General features: G+C 45.4%; 1 protein-coding gene across 5 annotated transcripts in view; it reads left to right on the top strand.

Annotated features, from left to right (window-relative positions):
- NCAPD2 (non-SMC condensin I complex subunit D2) overlaps positions 1-16813 on the top strand; it is a 28494-nt gene that overhangs the window by 5662 nt on the left and 6019 nt on the right. For 4 of the 5 annotated variants that reach the window (XR_012676142.1, XM_075165425.1, XM_075165416.1 and 1 more), the window contains 15 exons: positions 405-579; positions 845-966; positions 1956-2165; positions 4084-4258; positions 8838-8922; positions 9075-9208; positions 10587-10719; positions 12269-12353; positions 12444-12605; positions 12852-13069; positions 14299-14410; positions 14747-14870; positions 15078-15233; positions 15454-15631; positions 16683-16777. Coding sequence is in view for 4 of the 5 variants with exons in the window: in XM_075165425.1 (XP_075021526.1) it covers positions 405-579; positions 845-966; positions 1956-2165; positions 4084-4258; positions 8838-8922; positions 9075-9208; positions 10587-10719; positions 12269-12353; positions 12444-12605; positions 12852-13069; positions 14299-14410; positions 14747-14870; positions 15078-15233; positions 15454-15631; positions 16683-16777 (2164 nt within the window). In the remaining variant the exon portion in view is untranslated. Of the gene's footprint in view, positions 1-404; positions 580-844; positions 967-1955; positions 2166-4083; positions 4259-8837; positions 8923-9074; positions 9209-10586; positions 10720-12268; positions 12354-12443; positions 12606-12851; positions 13070-14298; positions 14411-14746; positions 14871-15077; positions 15234-15453; positions 15632-16682; positions 16778-16813 lie in introns of those variants that run through there. The other variant, XM_075165436.1, reaches the window with a different exon arrangement.

The raw sequence follows: 16813 nt of genomic DNA, 5'->3' as shown, positions 1-16813 counted from the left end.
CCATTTAGCTAAATATCCTATTTTCAGGGTAAGAACTGAAAATGCTTTTGAACACCCTCCTAGGTTTCCATTTTCAACCATTCAAGGACTGCTTGAGCCATAATTTTAGTCAGATATTAATTTAAACTTCATTACCCTTGGACCCTCCTGCCTACAAAACAATAAATAGCAAATGATGATTCTCTCTTACCTGTCATTTTTTTACCCTCAGTGGTTTCTTTTTTATGCCAAAGCATTCTTGTCTATTCTTACTGCAGTCTGGGTGGGATCAGCAATGGGAATAGTGCCTGCCTATGGGAAAAAAAAAAAGTAGAATTCCTAAGTTCCCGATAAGTTTCTCTCCCCATTTACGGTCTCATTTGAGTCTCTGTATTCTTCATTTCCTCTGTTGTTTTTTTTAATAGCTCCAGAAATCACCCCAGAGGAAGAGTGGGAAGCGATGCTGCCAGAAGTTCGGGCTGCCACACAGCAGCTCTTTCAATCACTGCAGGAAGGGGAAGAGGAGGTGCTGGAAGTTGAGGAAACAGTGGAGGGTACATCGGAGCAAATCACTGGGCTGCTGAGGAAGCTGAATTACAAGTAAGAAAGCTCTGTAGTTTGAGAAAGTATTTATCCCAAGGGATATGTTGGTCTCTCATTCTCTGTTCAAGAAAGGGTTGAGCTCCAGGGTAGAGGGATGATTTCCAGTAACATTACTCTGTAGAAGAGATTGACATGGGCTCCCAGCACAAGATGCTGGCAGGAGCTGCTTTCCCGGGTGTTCAGGGCAAAGTTGGGTGGTTTCCCTTGTGTTCTGCCCTAATGGGTTGCTGATGTTCTTCTTTTGGGCAATGTCATTGTCCAGGAGTGCAGCCCGCCTTACGCAGAAGGCCCTGTGTCGCTTCCAGGGGAAGGAGCCCTTCAGTGGCCCCACAGAGGAAAACGAGGAGGCAACAATCCTGGGCATTCTGAAGAGACTTTACACAGGTAACTACTTCAGATCACTCTGTCTCTTCCTTAAGTCCAAGCTGATGCCAGAGCTAGACCAAAACCCTCTGGAATGCCCTGTCCCTCCTTCTGACCCACGGGGTCAGTCTGTGTGTACTTGACAGCTCATAGAGCTGCACCATCTCTGGATCATTTGCTCATCTAGTGGCCTGGCATTTTTGTGGCATGACATTAGTCCTGTCATTTCATTTCTGGTTGGAATAGTTCCATGTTCCCACTAGAAGTGCATTTCTGATGCTTTAACTCGCATAATATCTGCTGAGTGGAGTGAAGACAATGTTATGCACTCACACTCTTCTGTCCTGTCTGAATTTGTCAGGAGTTCTGCTTCCTGAACACGTGGTGGTACATAATGCTTACACTTAGCGGCCTTGACCAAGTATCTGATTCAAGCAAAGACTTGCTTATCTGGGGCTCAAGACTCTGGGCATATTTTTAAGACTTCACATGCTTTATCTTTGGTGGTTTTGTTTCAGAATAAGGTTTCCTAGCCAATCCCCTTGAGCTCATTCCTATCAAAAGGCTACCGTCTAAATAATTTAATCTTCTTAACTTTGTCAACTCTCCACACTTGCACAAACTTTGCTGGGGAGTAGTAGTATTTGCCTTCTCCCTACTCTGCCCTGATTCTCTTTTTGGGCCTCGTCCATCTTTGGGGAGCTGTCAATTTCAGATTAACCCCTTCAGCATTTTAATGGAGTTTACCCCAACTGGACCATGCCTTTCTCCACCCCTGTCTTAAGTTGGCATTTCTCTGGTGCATGACATTGTAGTACTGGAACTTGCTCTACACCATGCTGAGATTTTGTCTTTGTAGCTAAATCTGGTGGCAGAATTTGGATTTTTGTCTCCTGGCTCTTGCAAGGTGTCACTATGGGGTGGAGAGAGAAGAGTTAAAATACCCTGAACTGTGCCTGTTTCTCTTGTACCTTCAATATTGCTCACAAACAAGTGTTCGTGCTGTGCAGGTTCATGCCCAGGTGAGAACAGTGGGGATCCTCCACGTGGCAACAGTCACCTTGAGACTGAAGAAGTTGTACCAGAAGAGCAGCCTCAAACAGAGCTGGTCAAACAGGAGATGTTGGTGCAATACCTGCAAGATGCTTACAACTTCTCAGTGAAAATCACAGAAGCCTTGAGTCTGATCAGCAAGATGATGTATGAAAACTGTGTCTCAGGTGTGTGAAATAGCCAGGGGGCCCTTTCTCCCCTGTTCAGAGTTTCCAGATCTTTCCTCTTGCTGAAGAGTAGACGTGGGAGTGGTGGAGCCCCAGGGGAAGGGGAAAAGGTTGGAGGAGCTGCTCTTCACTGGGCAGATGTCACAGGCACTTCCAGGACGTTGGAAAAGCAAGCACCATCTAAATGGGTGTCATGAAGAGATTGCATTAGGGCATGAATGGGCTTTTTCGGAATCCATTTTTTAAATATCAAGGTTGAAAATGTTTTTAAAAGCCAGGTGACCAAAATGACTTAATTTATGGAGGCTCCCCCCCTCCTGTGGGAGGGGATGTATGTTCATCGTCTCAGCTGAGGTTCTCCCAAAGTAAGCATGGCCAGTGAAGCTGGATTCTGTTACCTGCTCAGAGCCCTGATGCAGCTTCAGGTGTTATGCTGGCCACAAGAGGGGAACTGAGCAGCTTGTCTCATCCGCCTTGCCTTTCCTTAAACTTTATTCTGTAGCTAGAAGTGATCCTGATCAGCAGGTTCTACGGCCTGTTCCTCTTCCGTGCTGTAGTGAAAGGTGGTGATGAGTAGGCCTTATGAGCTATTCATATTTAATATTAGAAATACTGTAACCAGTTAGACTTTTTTTTAAGTGCTTATCATGAATCAGCATCCCCGAGGGGCCTGGGGCATGGAGGGGCACAGCTCCCTCCTCTCCCATCCTCTCTGGCACATCCACTTGCCAACCACTCACATAGTTCTGGGGAACAGATGGGTCTGGGCACTAAAGCGCCCTAGCTTCATGCAGACACTTCTGAGGCTTCATCTGTATTGAGAACTCATACATTACCCATAATAAGCATGTCGGCTTCCCCAGCAAGGTTTGGATGTCGTTAGCTGTTTGCACACACAAAAATGAACTCAGTGTCTTTTCAGGTCATTTGACATTAAAGGCTGAGAAGGGTGCCCATCACCTGATACTTAAGCACCTGGCTTTTGTTTTGTGGGGTTTTTTTTATGGTTGTGCAGATTTTTACTAACTTTCCAGCTCCGTGTTGTCCTATGCTGTAGTGTAAGGAAGGCCAGTTGGGTGTCTGGACAGCTGAGACCTTTTGAGACATTGTCTCCATTTGGAGACAGTATGCTGTTGGGTAAGGGGGTAGTGGTAAGGGATGTTTGTGCTTAGATTTATGTTTTTTAATTAAAGATTTAAGATTTAAAGATTTGACTTTATTTTTTCCGTTGCAAATGTGTATCTTCTTGTGTGACTGGGGGCAGAGGAAGCATACCAGCTTGTCTAGGTATGAACACATCTGATAGAGGATCTTTATTCAGATTTATAAGTTGAGGCTTATACTGGTGTAAGCTCCCACTTAACCAGAGGTCAGACTCTGTGAACATTGTACAGTCTCTCTAATCACTACTGTGGCTCTTTTGTGAATGCTTTCCAACTTAATGTTTTTTTCTTGTCTTATGAGCAGAAGACTGGGCAGTACATTTCGGGAATAGTAAGGCTGGACTCAAATATGTTATTCCTTACCCTATTTATACATCAAATAGCTTAGTTCTTCTGGTTACAGCATCACACTGGTACTTACATTCAGCTGCTTTTATCTGCTGTGAACATGAGATTTTTTTTTTCCAAAGCTGCCGTTTCCCAGAAGAGATTTTTGTTCTTTCTCAGACATGGTCTCTGTGCTCTTCTCCTAAATGTATCACATTACATTTAGCTGTAATATTGTTAACCTGTGCCCGTTTCCTCCAGGACTTCTACATCTTTGTACTGGTGACCCCATTCTGAGTTGATCCCTCTGCTCAAGACTGTAGAAGTGATCTTAGATGCTTGTGGGGCTTGCTGTGAGAGCAGTACACTTATGAATTTGTTTTAATTAGGAAGGAACTGCACTAACGCAACTGTTCTTCTCTCTGCAGTGGTGCAGGAAGCCATTGAGTTCTTTGTGACAGTCTCGCAGTTTGGTGTGCCCCAGGCAGTGGTTGGAGTTCGCAGGATGCTCCCCCTCATATGGTCAAAAGAGCCTGGTATTAAGGAGGCTGTACTGAACGCTTACAGGCGGCTCTATCTGAGCCCCAGCGGGGAATCGGAGAGGTATGGCTCTTCCTAATCAGAAGGTGGTTTTGGGGGGTTTTTGTTTGGTGGTTTTGTTTTTTTCTTTTTTTTCCCCTCCCCTGTTTCTTCTTTTGGGGAGCTGTTGGGAATGGTGTGTGGACAGGACGAGAAATCAAAGTTGCCACGCTTCATACTGAGCTGAAACTTAAGGTTTGTATCCACTAGTAAAGATGCTTCCTCTTTGAGCTGTTACCAACATTTGTGCAGTTCCAAGATGTTTTTATAAATCTGAGTATCCCAATCTTCCTGTGGGACCTACTGCTGAGCTTCTGCTTTTGGTTTGTCATAGTGTTCAGGTGTAGGAAATTCATGCAGCAGAACTCCATGTGAGACCTTATGGAAGGAGAAACTGAGAATTATTTTAAATGAAACTGTTATCAGGCACTCACACTTAACGTTCTCATAAATTTCACTCTCGTACAAAGCACTGCACCAAGATACGTGTGCTCAAATGATCTGGGTAGGGTCCCTATGTGATAGGGAACAAGGGGTGTCAGTTATGAATGTTCGTCATGTCAGCTGGGTTCTTGATTGGCAACAATGAACTGATTTTTTTTGACAGCTATTTCAACCCCTTTGGGAGTCGACTGTTGATGGGGTCATCCCATGTCTAAGTGTCTTGCATACTTCACCCTCTGTGGGCAAAGTTGTTGCCCAATGTCTATTCCCTCATTTTAGGTTTCTTATGGCTGTAGTCGCTCATCCTGTTGGGATAATAAGAGGAATGGTAAGCAGTGTGGTCTACAGTTAGAGATATCTTTCTGTTACCAGAGCTCAGTGTTTTTGCTGACAAGTCATGCATGCTGTGACCTTATCTGAGTGTAGGAATTCTGTTTCTGATGTGAACAACACATTCCTCAGTGTTTACTGGTTTTCTTACTGTCAGTTGTATCCTTGATTTTTCAACATACACCGTTTCTTTATCCCTCACACTAGAAAGGTCAGTTACTATTATTATCATTTGGGTGCTTTCACACACGTTTCTATTTGTATTTCATTCAGACCGATCTTAAATCTTTTTGTAACAAATCTCTACATGTGGCAGATGAGAGGACGTTAATGGGGTCTTTGTTGCTGATCCTTATTGAGGATTTGGGGGTGGGAGATGGGTACTGCTTGCATGCTTGTTTCTTCCACACTAGAGAGGAGCTGTGTCTCCTCTCTCTACTGTGGCACTTGCTCTTTTTTCTTAGCACTTGCCCACATCTAAATCCTATTGGATACACTTTCACTAAGATAAGTGTGAACCCTGGTGAGATGCACCATACCTCATACCATATTGTACCATTAGGGCAATAAAAAGCACTCACTGCTGCTTATTCCTTCTTGATAGTATTGCCTGGAGACAACTGTCCTGCAGTTTGCGCTCTGGCCTTATTTGTTCATAGAGAGATTTTCAGTTTCTTACGCTCTAGGAGGAATAGTACTTTGACTTGTGCTTGAGAGCTGTCCTGGTTTCAGCTGGGATAGAGTTAATTTTCTTCCTAGTAGTTGGTATAGTGCTGCGTTTTGGATTTAGTATGAGAATAATGTTGATAACACACTGATGTTTTAGTTGTTGCTGAGCAGTGCTTTCATAGTCAAGGACTTTTCAGCTTCCTGTGCTCTGCCAGGTGTACAAGAAGCTGGGAGGGAGCATAGCCAGGACAGCTAACCCAACTGACCAACCATATGACGTCATGCTCAGTATATAAAGCTGGGGGAAGAAGGAAGCGGGGACATTTGGAGTGATAGCGTTTGTCTTCCCAAGTAACCGTTACGCGTGATGGAGCCCTGCTTTCCTGGAGATGGCTGAACACCTGCCTGCCAGTGGGAAGGAGTGAATGAATTCCTTGTTTTGCTTTGCTGGCGTGTGTGACTTTTGCTTTACCTATTAAACTCTCTTTATCTCAACCCATGAGTTTTCTCACTTTTAGCCTTCTGATTCTCTCCCTCATCCCACTGGGGGGGAGTGAGCGAGCAGCTGTGTGGTGCTTAGTTGCCAGCTGGGGTTAAACCACGACAGTCCTTTTTGGCACCCAACATGAGGCTCGAAGGGTTGAGATAATGACAGATCTGACCAAAGTGTGTTACGGCAAATCTGTTATAAGCGTTCGTTATGTTGCTGGTCACAATGTTGGTTTATTTGCTCTCAGAGTTGTTGGATTTGTTCTTGGAGTTGTGTGATGTAACACCTTACTTGCTGTACATACTGTTTATCAGTATTTATGTGCTGTTTATCACCTCTGGGAGATGGATTAAGGTTATCGCTTTGCTATATTATGTAACACTGGCTTATGGCATGATAAACTTATTGGTCATGAGATCGTACTCAGCACTGCCATCATCCCTGTGCTTCCGGAGCTATCTCTCAGAAACTATTAGTAATTACACTTTTTACCTCTTCTCTTCGGAGAGCCAATTTACGGGGGAGACAGCTTCCTATACCTTCCCTTTCATATCTTCAGAAACTCCTTTTTCTTCTGTCCTCTTCATGAAGCCCTTCACAACAGTTCTTGAGAATTTTGAATATCCTTGGTATGTTCAAACAAGCATGTTCCTATTGCTATGTCTCCTGAATGTGGTTCAGGTCTTGCTTAGGGTTAAATAACTATTTAGGAATACCGTCCAGAGATCGACCCTGGCGGCAGGCACTGCGGCTACTCAGGCGCCAGTCACCCAGGAATCTTGGAAGTGATCGTGGACTGGCCAGAAGGCAAAGATTTTGGAATATTGCCCGAGGAGGAGGTGACACATGCTGAAGAGATCCCATTGTATAATAAGCTACCAGAAAATGAGAAGCAATATGCCCTGTTCACTGATGGGTCCTGTCGTCTTGTGGGAAAGCATCAGAGGTGGAAAACTGCTGTATGGAGACCTATTCGGCAAGTCACAGAATCTGCTGAAGGAGAAGGTGAATCGAGCCAGTTTGCAGAGGTGAAAGCCATCCAGCTGGCTTTGGATATTGCTGAACGAGAAAAATGGCCAGTACTTTATGTCTATACTGACTCATGGATGGTGGCAAATGCCCTGTGGGGGTGGCTGCAGCAATGGAAGCAGAACAACTGGCAGCGCAGAGATAAACCCATCTGGGCTGCCGCACTGTGGCAAGATATTGCTGCCCGGGTAAAGAACCTGATTGTGAGAGTACATCACATAGATGCTCACGTACCCAAGAGTTGGGCCACTGAAGAACATCAAAACAACCAGCAGGTGGACCAAGCTGCTAAGACTGAAGTGACTCAGGTGGATCTGGACTGGCAACATAAGGGTGAATTATTTATAACCCGGTGGGCCCACAACACCTCAGGCCATCAAGGAAGAGATGCAACGTATAGATGGGCTCGTGACTGAGGGGTGGACTTGACCATGGATGGTATTGCACAGGTTATCCATGAATGTGAAACATGCACTGCCATCAAGCAAGCCAAGCGAGAAAAGCCTCTCTGGTATGGAGGCTGATGGTTGAAATGTAAATGTGGGGAGGCCTGGCAGATTGATTATATCACACTCCCATAAACCTGCCAAGGCAAGCGCGATGTGCTCAGCATTGTGGAAGCAACCACCGGATGGCTGGAAACATATCCTGTGCCCTGTGCCACCGCCCGGAACACTGTCCTGGGCCTTGAAAAGCAAGGTGACATGGCACCCCAGAAAGAATTGAGTCAGACAACGGGACTCATTTCCGAAACACCCTCATAGACACCTGGGCCAAAGAGCATGGCATTGAGTGGGTCTATCACATTCCCTATCACAAGGGGATCATCCCCACCAGCCTCCGGAAAAATTGAACGATACAATGGAGTGCTAAAGACCACACTGAAAGCAATGGGTGGTGGGACATTCAAACATCAGGATACACATTTAGCAAAAGCCACACACGTCAGCAAAGCAAAACAAGGAATTCATTTACTACTTCCTACCGGCAGGCAGGTGTTCAGCGATCTCCAGGAAAGCAGGGCTCCATCATGCGTGTTACTTGGGAAGACAAACGCCATCACTCCAAATGTCCCCGCTTCCTTCTTCCCCCAGCTTTATATACTGAGCATGACGTCATATGGTTGGTCAGTTGGGTTAGCTGTCCTGGCTATGCTCCTTCCCAGCTTCTTGTACACCTGGCAGAGCACAGGAAGCTGAAAAGTCCTTGACTAGTGAAAGCACTGCTCAGCAACAACTAAAACATCAGTGTGTTATCAACATTATTCTCATACTAAATCCAAAACGCAGCAATATACCAACTACTAGGAAGAAAATTAACTCTATCCCAACTGAAACCAGGACAAGAGCAAACTGGGAAGTGGCTGGTGAGTGCCTCTTGTTGGGCTTTTGAGCACCGGGAGGAGCAGCAGTGCACAAGGCAGTGGACTTTTGAGCCCATGTCATGTTTGTTGGCACTTGAGCTGGGTGACTTGGAGAACTCCAGCTTGTGGAGGGGGAAGTTTTCCTGTCCCCAGGGACCAGCTCTGTTATGAAATAGATGTCCTCAGCTCTCTGAATAGCAGAGTAATTGTGACAATTTTTCTTTACCTTTTAATTTTTTTTTTTTATTAATTTATTTTATTTTTCCTCCCCTTCAAAGGGCCAGGGCACAGGGCCTGGTGAATTCTCTCTCTCTCATCATGGTGGATGCATCGCTAGGAATGATACAGTGCTTAGAAGAAATAGTGAGTACTTGCCTTGCCTGGGTTTGGATTGTATTTGTGATCTTAGATGTCTATTATATTAAAATGGTAGTCATTGCAGTTAACGTCTTTGTTGGTTTGAAGCCCATCTTCCTCTGCCTCTCCATACTTGCTTTATTGCATTTCTTTTCCAGATCTCGGAGTTTGTGCAGAAAGATGAAATAAAGCCTGCTGTGATCCAGCTGCTTTGGGAGCGATTCACAGAAAAATCTCAGTGCTCGTCACTAGAACGGCGTGCTGCCGTGATGCTGCTGGGGATGATGGCACGGTGAGCCCAGGGCCCAGTCTAATCCTGTGAGTGGGAGGATGTACAGGGAGTTGATTTTTATTGAAGCAGCTTCAAAATTAGTAACCAGGTCATGCGGTAACGAAGCCTGGAATTAAACTCAGGACTGGGTCCCACCAGTATGGTCTCTCAATGAGTATGACCACATTACTTTCTGTGTGTTCTGAATGTCCATCCCTTCTCAGGGTTTAGCATGTCACAGCTCTGCAGCTTTGTCTGTGTTTGGATAAGAACAGTGAGAAGCTGCTGAGTAGAGATGTCTGGAGCCTTTACCGTGGAGGGAAATGAATCTGCTTCCTGTTCTGGGGGCAAAAAGAGTATAATTACACTATAAGGTTTTCATTTCCTCAGTTTCCCAGCCCAGTAACCCTTTAGCATTTAGCTTACCTGCTGATTTCTTCTTGCTCTTCTTACTTCAGTCCTTCATCAGTCAAAAATAGGTCTGCATAATGATGATCTTAAAGTTCTTGGCTCTAGAGTTGGAGCCATTTCTGGAGCTTACAGCCAGTTCTGCAATTTGAATATTAGATATTCCTTCCAAGGTATTTCTACCATCCCATCCCACATGCTTGCAGCAGAATTGTAGACATCATTTCAAAATTAATATCCTTCCCTAAAATCATGGGATTTAAAGAAAACTGTAGGTTTCTGGGGTGTATCCCATGAGATCCTGTGCTGAGTCCATGGGTATGTGCGTGGGCAATAAGAACAGCATTGCCTTCTTCACAGATCTACTAAGGGAGCTGATTTTGCTTTTATCCTATAGATGCCCCTTAGGAACTCTTTAGATTCTCTTCTTAAATACATTACATTCTGTTCTTGCCTCCTTCACCCGGTTAATTGTATAGTCCTCAGACCTGGCCTGTATAATTCTACCTTTCAGAAGTAGAAAGGGAGGTGTGTGGGGGTGTGGTTTTTTGGGGGGTTATGTTACTGTTTTGTTCTGTTTCCCACAGTAAGGGAGGAGGAGTCATGCATCACCAGTCCTGAGCTGCTGGACTCTTTTCTATTTTGCAACATTTTTCTTTGTCTTACCCTTTTAAGTTTTGCTCCTTTCTGATAAGAAAGAAGAGTCAAGAATCTTCTTTCTTTACAAAGAGGCAGTATGCCCAGTGTTGTTCACTTTGGAGAACCTCCTCTCTTAGTGGAGTATGGATTATACTGGCTTCTGTGGAATATTGCTTGCTGCTCCTATAGCTGTATCTTGAGTCATTGGATGGATTTCCTCGCCCACCGCCCTCCCCCCTTACTCAAACTACTGCCTGCTGCAAGGCACAAGGAGTATTTCTATTGGTTATGCATACTTCTGTAAACTTTCAGGAGCAACTCGTGTAATACCCCCGTTCCTTCCATTCCATAGAGGGAAGCCAGAGATCATAGGTAGCAACCTGGATGTATTGGTGACAGTAGGGCTGTCTGAGAAAGTATGTGAAGACTATCGGCTGGCTCAAGAAGTATGCAATGCGATCTCCAAACTTGCCGGTAACCCTAAGGTAAGACTCTTAGCTTGTTCTTGAGGTCATTCAGAAACAGTTATCCAGAAACAAAGAAGGGGGAAAATGGTTTGTATTGAAAAGAGAGAGAAGTGATTAAGTTTTTACCGATTTTGAAATTAAGTAGGTTGAGACCATTCAGCAGCACTGTCTGGAAAGCTTACTACACTTCAGTGAACATATAATAAAAGAATTTTCATTAGGCCCCAGGCTGAATTCAATTAGTAAAGAGTTCAGTGCACAAGAAAATCTGTTTTTCTTTCAATTCTTTTCCTCAGACTCCCAGATCTAAGCTGATTTGTGTTTCCTCAACCATGATGCCCTTTCCTCTACTGATGTTTTCTGGTGTTGTGATTCTTTTGCCCTCCCTATTAATTGATATTTGGGAGTTGTCAGCTGTACAGCTGAATATAAAACATGAAAGGTTTTCAATCCTGTCCATGTTGTACTTACAACAACATGATGGTTGATGGCTTCTTTGTCTGGGGAACAATTTATACTTTTTTTTTTTTAATGCACTTGAAAAAAAAACCTCTTTGTTTTTTGACTCAAGCATTTGGGGCATTTTGGTTCAGGAGTTCCATCATAAAAGCAGCCCTTCTTCACACAGCACCGTCATTCTGCATTTGCCCCTTCCGCTGTGGACGTTCCTGCAGGACCTTCATGAATTAATGTGTATTACAACATTCTTAAATGTTCTGAAGACAGTTATAATTCAATTTAAGGTTGACTTAGCACTGCAGTTAAGTTTGTATGTGAGAAGGGACTGAATTGTAGATACTTGAATGACTATGGTAGCTCTTCCTTCCCCTCCCCCCCACCAACCAGAAATTCAGTAGAGAGAGTAGGATTGTAGTGAATTGAGAAATTTTGTTTCCAGCTACTGAAAGCTGGTAAATTCTGAAGCAGTAGCTTGTTTTAGTCAAGTATGCCTTGATCAGGCAGCCACAGACATGCTGGGATATCTCGGGCATTGTCATACTTGGTTTAGAAGTTTTTCTGGGTTATCTTACTCCCAGCCTAAAATGTGGTGGGACTGATACAGAGCATATGCAACAGCCTAAGGGTGAGGTGGTGTTGGATCCAGAGCTATCCTCTGTTATTTCTACTGATGATATTTTGCTTTTAAACAAAACCTCATGGTTCTGGAGTACCCCTAGGCAAGGGTGTCCAGTTGACTTACTGTTGATAACTGAAGAGGCTCTAAAGGTTTCCCTCTTCATTCATTGTGGAGAATGAGTAAATAATACCAGATTTAAAAAGAATCATTTTGAGATTTCAAAAGAGTTCTTTTGATTTAAGGTGAAACAGTGGATCTGAGTTGGCCTGGGATCATCATTAGGCCAAGCTTTAAATCCACCCAGTGCTGCCACCACGCCTTCAAAAGTGACAGTAATGTCCCTGCTGTGTGTTTAGTTGCAGAGCAATACTGGATGTCCCAGCCATGGGCCTAGTATGGGTTTGGTTAGCACATAGCAAGGTTAAGTACCAGGACGGGCATGGGGGGATATCTTATGTAGTAACAGTAACTCATCTGTTCTCTCTGCAGCCAGCACTGGGGAAGAACAATGCCCCTTTTCGACTGCCACAGAACCACATGCTCTTTGGGTGCCTGAGTGAGACTGTGAGTAAAGGTGAGCTCAAGTCAGCAGCAGGTTTGGAGTTGGGCTGTGAGACAGCCTGTGTTGTTGCTGGTGTGGTACATGGCTCCCTCTTCTCACCAGGCTTTGCCCAGCCAAGTGGTCACTGGATCCCCTTCATGGAGGCAGCGGTAATGCTTATCTACAAGCTAGCAGAAGGGGCAGAGGAGATATGTGCTCAAATCCTGCAGGCGTGCGGTCAGCAAGCTCTGGAGAAGCTGCAGGAGGCTGATGGACAGAAAGCTGGTGAGGAAAAAAGCTGGTGAAGGAAATCTGTACCCGTGATTTCTAGTGCTGTGATTGGGTGGCCTAGAGTAACTACAGGAGGAGAACAGAGCTGAGGGGCTAGTGGAGGTGTTGGTGTGGAAGGGTGCAAGTGCTGTGAAGGAGCCTGTGGAGCATGGAGATGGGTTATACAGTGAGACTTGGCAGTAACTGATGAGGGAAGAGGTCTTAGATCAACATTGAACTGTAGTAATTTTTCTCCACTAGATCCAGGGGTTTCTCCCAGCAGAGTCTCTGATGATGCTAGCAGCCTCCCCACATTCCTGCTGATGCACCTGGTGTCCCTTGTGGGACAGGTGGCACTGCAGCAGGTAGCGTATTTGGAAGTGTCAGTGAGTGCAGAGCTACGCAGACGCCGCATCCTCAGAGAGGAGGAGAAAACCAAGAAGCATTCTGACAGCAGCACGAAGAAGCAGAGACCCCGGGTGAGAACTGAGGGTTTTCTTCCTGTGAGCAGCTCTTCTAGTGTCCCAGCTACTGCCACAGCAAAATTCTAGAGAATGCACTCCTGAGGATGCATGAGGGCCAGGGTAATGCACGCTTTGGGAATAGAAATGGACATATGTTGGTCAGAATTGACAGGGAGAGCGGAGGTCCTTGAATGACCCTGTTCAATAAAACTCTCACACTGTTCTTGGGTTTTGAACGGGCAGGGGGAGGGAATGAAGGGTGATGTCCTGGCCATGCTTATCTTCCTGCTTCAGGCAAACATTTCCTTTCCACTCATCACCTCCTTTCTTACCAGTGCAATCTTTAGCAATGGCTGCTAGTGGTGAAGAACACCCATTTGTGCCCTGAGTTTTGGAAAAGGGCCTCTGGAACTTTGGTCCATAGGGCTGGAGGGTCCTATCCTCTCTCGGGTAGTAATGATGAAAGCTTAATACTAGCCTTCTTAATGGGATGTGTATGGTAGAAATACCCTGTTTCATTAGGTCTACCTCAGAACATTTTCCAGAGTGTAGTGAGGCTGACTTTCTTGGGTAAGAACTGAGAGAAAAGTTGTGTGTTCCTAGGTATCCAGTCTCTATTAGATGCCTACACTGCTATGTCCAGAGAAGTTTGTAGTTCATTTCCTCATCCACCCTGCTTATCAGTGTCACTACAGGGGGAGGTTACTATGAGATTTTCCAAGAAGCAGCAGTTGGATGCAGATGTGGTCCCCGTGCAATGCCCATATCTCTTTTCTTCCCTTGTGTTGCTTTTGCCTTGCTATAAGGTTTCCCATAATCTTGCTTTTGCCTTGCTATAAGGTTTCCCATAATCTTGGTCACAAGACCAGCAATTCAAAGGCCGCTTTGAACTTCTTGCTTTTAGGATTTGCATGTCCCTTAAATTGTGCCAGACTTGGGCATTGATGGCAGATGTGTCCTATGTCTGTCTCAGTTTAGTAGCTTCAGTAGCTTAGGCTTTCTTTTCATTGGTGTTCTGTGGCATGTGGACTGGCAGATCCTGGGCTACCCTTCACAGCTTCGTTCAGTTCAGGGAAAAGTGGGTTATAAAATTCTCTGTCAGTCTGTTGTTCTCAACTCTAGTCATGCTGCTGGTAACGAGCATGCACCTCTTGCCCCAGACGCGAGTACTTTGTGAAGGAAGGGGTTATTGGTGCCTATTGTGAAGGAAAGGGGTCTTTCTTACAGTCTTCCTTTCTGCACAGAGCACAGGAAATGAGACCACTATGGAGGAGGAGCTGGGCCTTGTGGGAGCCTCAGCTGATGACACCGAGGCTGAGCTCATCCGCAGTATTTGTGAGGCAGAACTTCTAGATGGTAAGTGTGGCTGCCACTGAGGAGCACTGGCTCCGTCTGCCTGTGTGAAAGAACAGGTATGGTGAGCAACAGATGCAGGAGGAGGAAGGCTGTTTCCTTCAGGAGGACGAAGGCTGTTTCCTTCAGAAGGAAACGCTGTCATTTTTGTCCGGTGTCAGTTTCTATGTAGGTTGTCTGTTTCTTTGCTCTGCCTCTCTGGAGGTGGTTTTTCAATGGTGAAAGTGAGTCAACCAGTTTCTATAGTCTGCAGGAGTTCTGGGATAAATTGAGTAATTGTTCTTAAAGGGATGCGCAAACAGTGCTCTCATACTTGTGGTCTTTATCCCCGCCCTCTAGGGAAGCACCTGTTCTCTGCCTTTGTTCCACTGGTGCTCAAGATCTGCAACAACCCTGGGCTCTACAGTGATTCGGCGCTCTCGGCTGCTGCAGCCCTGAGTCTTGGCAAAGTCTGCATGATCAGGTAATGCCTAGCTGTGCCGCTGATCTCTTCCCAGCCTTTGCAGTACTAAAGCACAAGCAAACATGGCAACTCATTTCCTGTGGAGAAAACAAACACAAAAGAGCGTTCATAGATTTTGGGTTGGTGTGTTTTTTTTTTTGTCTCACTGCTCTCTGAGAAATGGAATTTTGGTATCTATGCCTTCTTTTCTGTACCCTATCTCGTCAGCTCTGAGTTCTGTGACTCTCACTTGCGCCTGCTGTTCACTATGATGGAGAAGTCCACTCTGCCTGGTGTGAGATCCAACCTCATCATTGCAGCAGGAGATCTGGCCATCCGTTTCCCCAACCTAGTGGAGCCTTGGACACCGCATCTCTATGCCAGGTAATGCTACATTCATTGCTGGGAGAGGACAGGTGATGAGAGCTCTGTGGAAGGGTGACACTGGGCCTCCGGAAGGTGAGAATGACCCAGGAAACCAAATTTGAAGGTGTCAGTGCAGGGAGACAACAGATCTGGGCTGTGGGAGTAGGCTGTGATGGGTATCAGTAACTTAGAGATACTCACTCAGCTGCTTTCTGCGGTAACTATATGCTTCTGTCAGGTTGCGGGACCCCTGCCCAAGCGTGAGGCAGACGGCTGGACTGGTGATGACTCACCTCATCCTCAAAGACATGGTAAAGGTGAAGGGCCAAGTGAGCGAAATGGCAACTCTGCTTATAGACCCAGAGGAGGCAATCATGGGAGTGGCTCAGAACTTTTTCAGTGAACTCTCCAACAAGGCAAGTGGATGCTCAGGGACTTAGTTCACAAGAGTGGGGAAGGGCTGGTGGAGGCTGGGTCAACGACACAACAGTTGAGTCCTGGAGAAGGTGTGTCAGTGGTGTAGAGCAGCTGTCTGTCCCTCTTTGTTGCCTAAATGAGGGTAGATAAAGGAAATTTTGCAACACAAGTTTTGTTTCAACCCTGATGCTGCTGAATTTGACCTCATCTGTTCACATCGGAAGGCAGGCTCCAAACCAGTACCTTGTCCCTTTTCTTTCTTGTGTATGCCTAGCACAGGATTGGGAACAGTTTTCTGCAGTTTACCTTTAGGCCTTACAAGAGAGTTCCCTGACCTTATGGTTCAGGCAGTGCATCATCTCTGAAACCTTTCAAAGTTGTTCTTGGCTATGTGACATAGAGATACTTAAACTGAAGCAGTTACAGCCCAAGCAGGTAAGAACAGTAGTAATGTTGCCCCCATACGCTGTTCGTTCAACATGAAGGCTGCAGGCCCTTCAGAGTTGGAGATTTACTGCCTGAGAAGCTGCAATGATACTGGGGCTTTACTGTCTTGGCTTGCTCTGTTGAAAGCAGAGCTGGCCACCTGACTGCACTGACTTCCTATCTCTGCAGTGTCTGTGACAAAACCATGAAAAAGCAGTGGGAAAAGGAACTTGGATTGGGCCTTTTCAGGCAATATGGGAGGCAGTTCCTTGAGCTGAACTGCTGTGTAAGTTTCCTTTATAAGGAAGCTTTTGTGTCGGGTTGTGACAAGGTTGGAAAGCATCCGTGTCTGCCAAAAAGCAGAGCTGTTGCAAACCAAGGGTTGCGGTTGTTGTTATCTTGTTGGTTAGCTTGATTGTTGGTTTTTTCCCCCTTAGCTTCAGCCAAGTAGTCCTGGATAGGTTTGGCTGGCTGTGTACAGCTCATTTCAAAAAGCTGATATTTTCAGGCAGTAGATTTGGGGTGGGGAGAAAGGAGGTAATTTTAAGTGGGCAGCTTATTTGGCTTGACTTGAGCTGTTCTTCATAATTCTGTACCTCATGTAGAACCTTGTATCCTGCACAGGGTAATGCCATCTATAATCTGCTTCCAGACATAATCAGTCGTCTCTCAGATCCGAACTGCGGCATAGAGGAGGAATCCTTCCACACTATTATGAGGTATTCTGGGGTTAAAGAAATCTCTTTTGACCAGGA

Source organism: Calonectris borealis, chromosome 1, assembly GCF_964195595.1.
Source record: "Calonectris borealis chromosome 1, bCalBor7.hap1.2, whole genome shotgun sequence".
Classification (NCBI taxonomy): Eukaryota; Metazoa; Chordata; class Aves; order Procellariiformes; family Procellariidae; genus Calonectris; species Calonectris borealis.
This window is presented reverse-complemented; position numbering and strand designations above follow the sequence as displayed.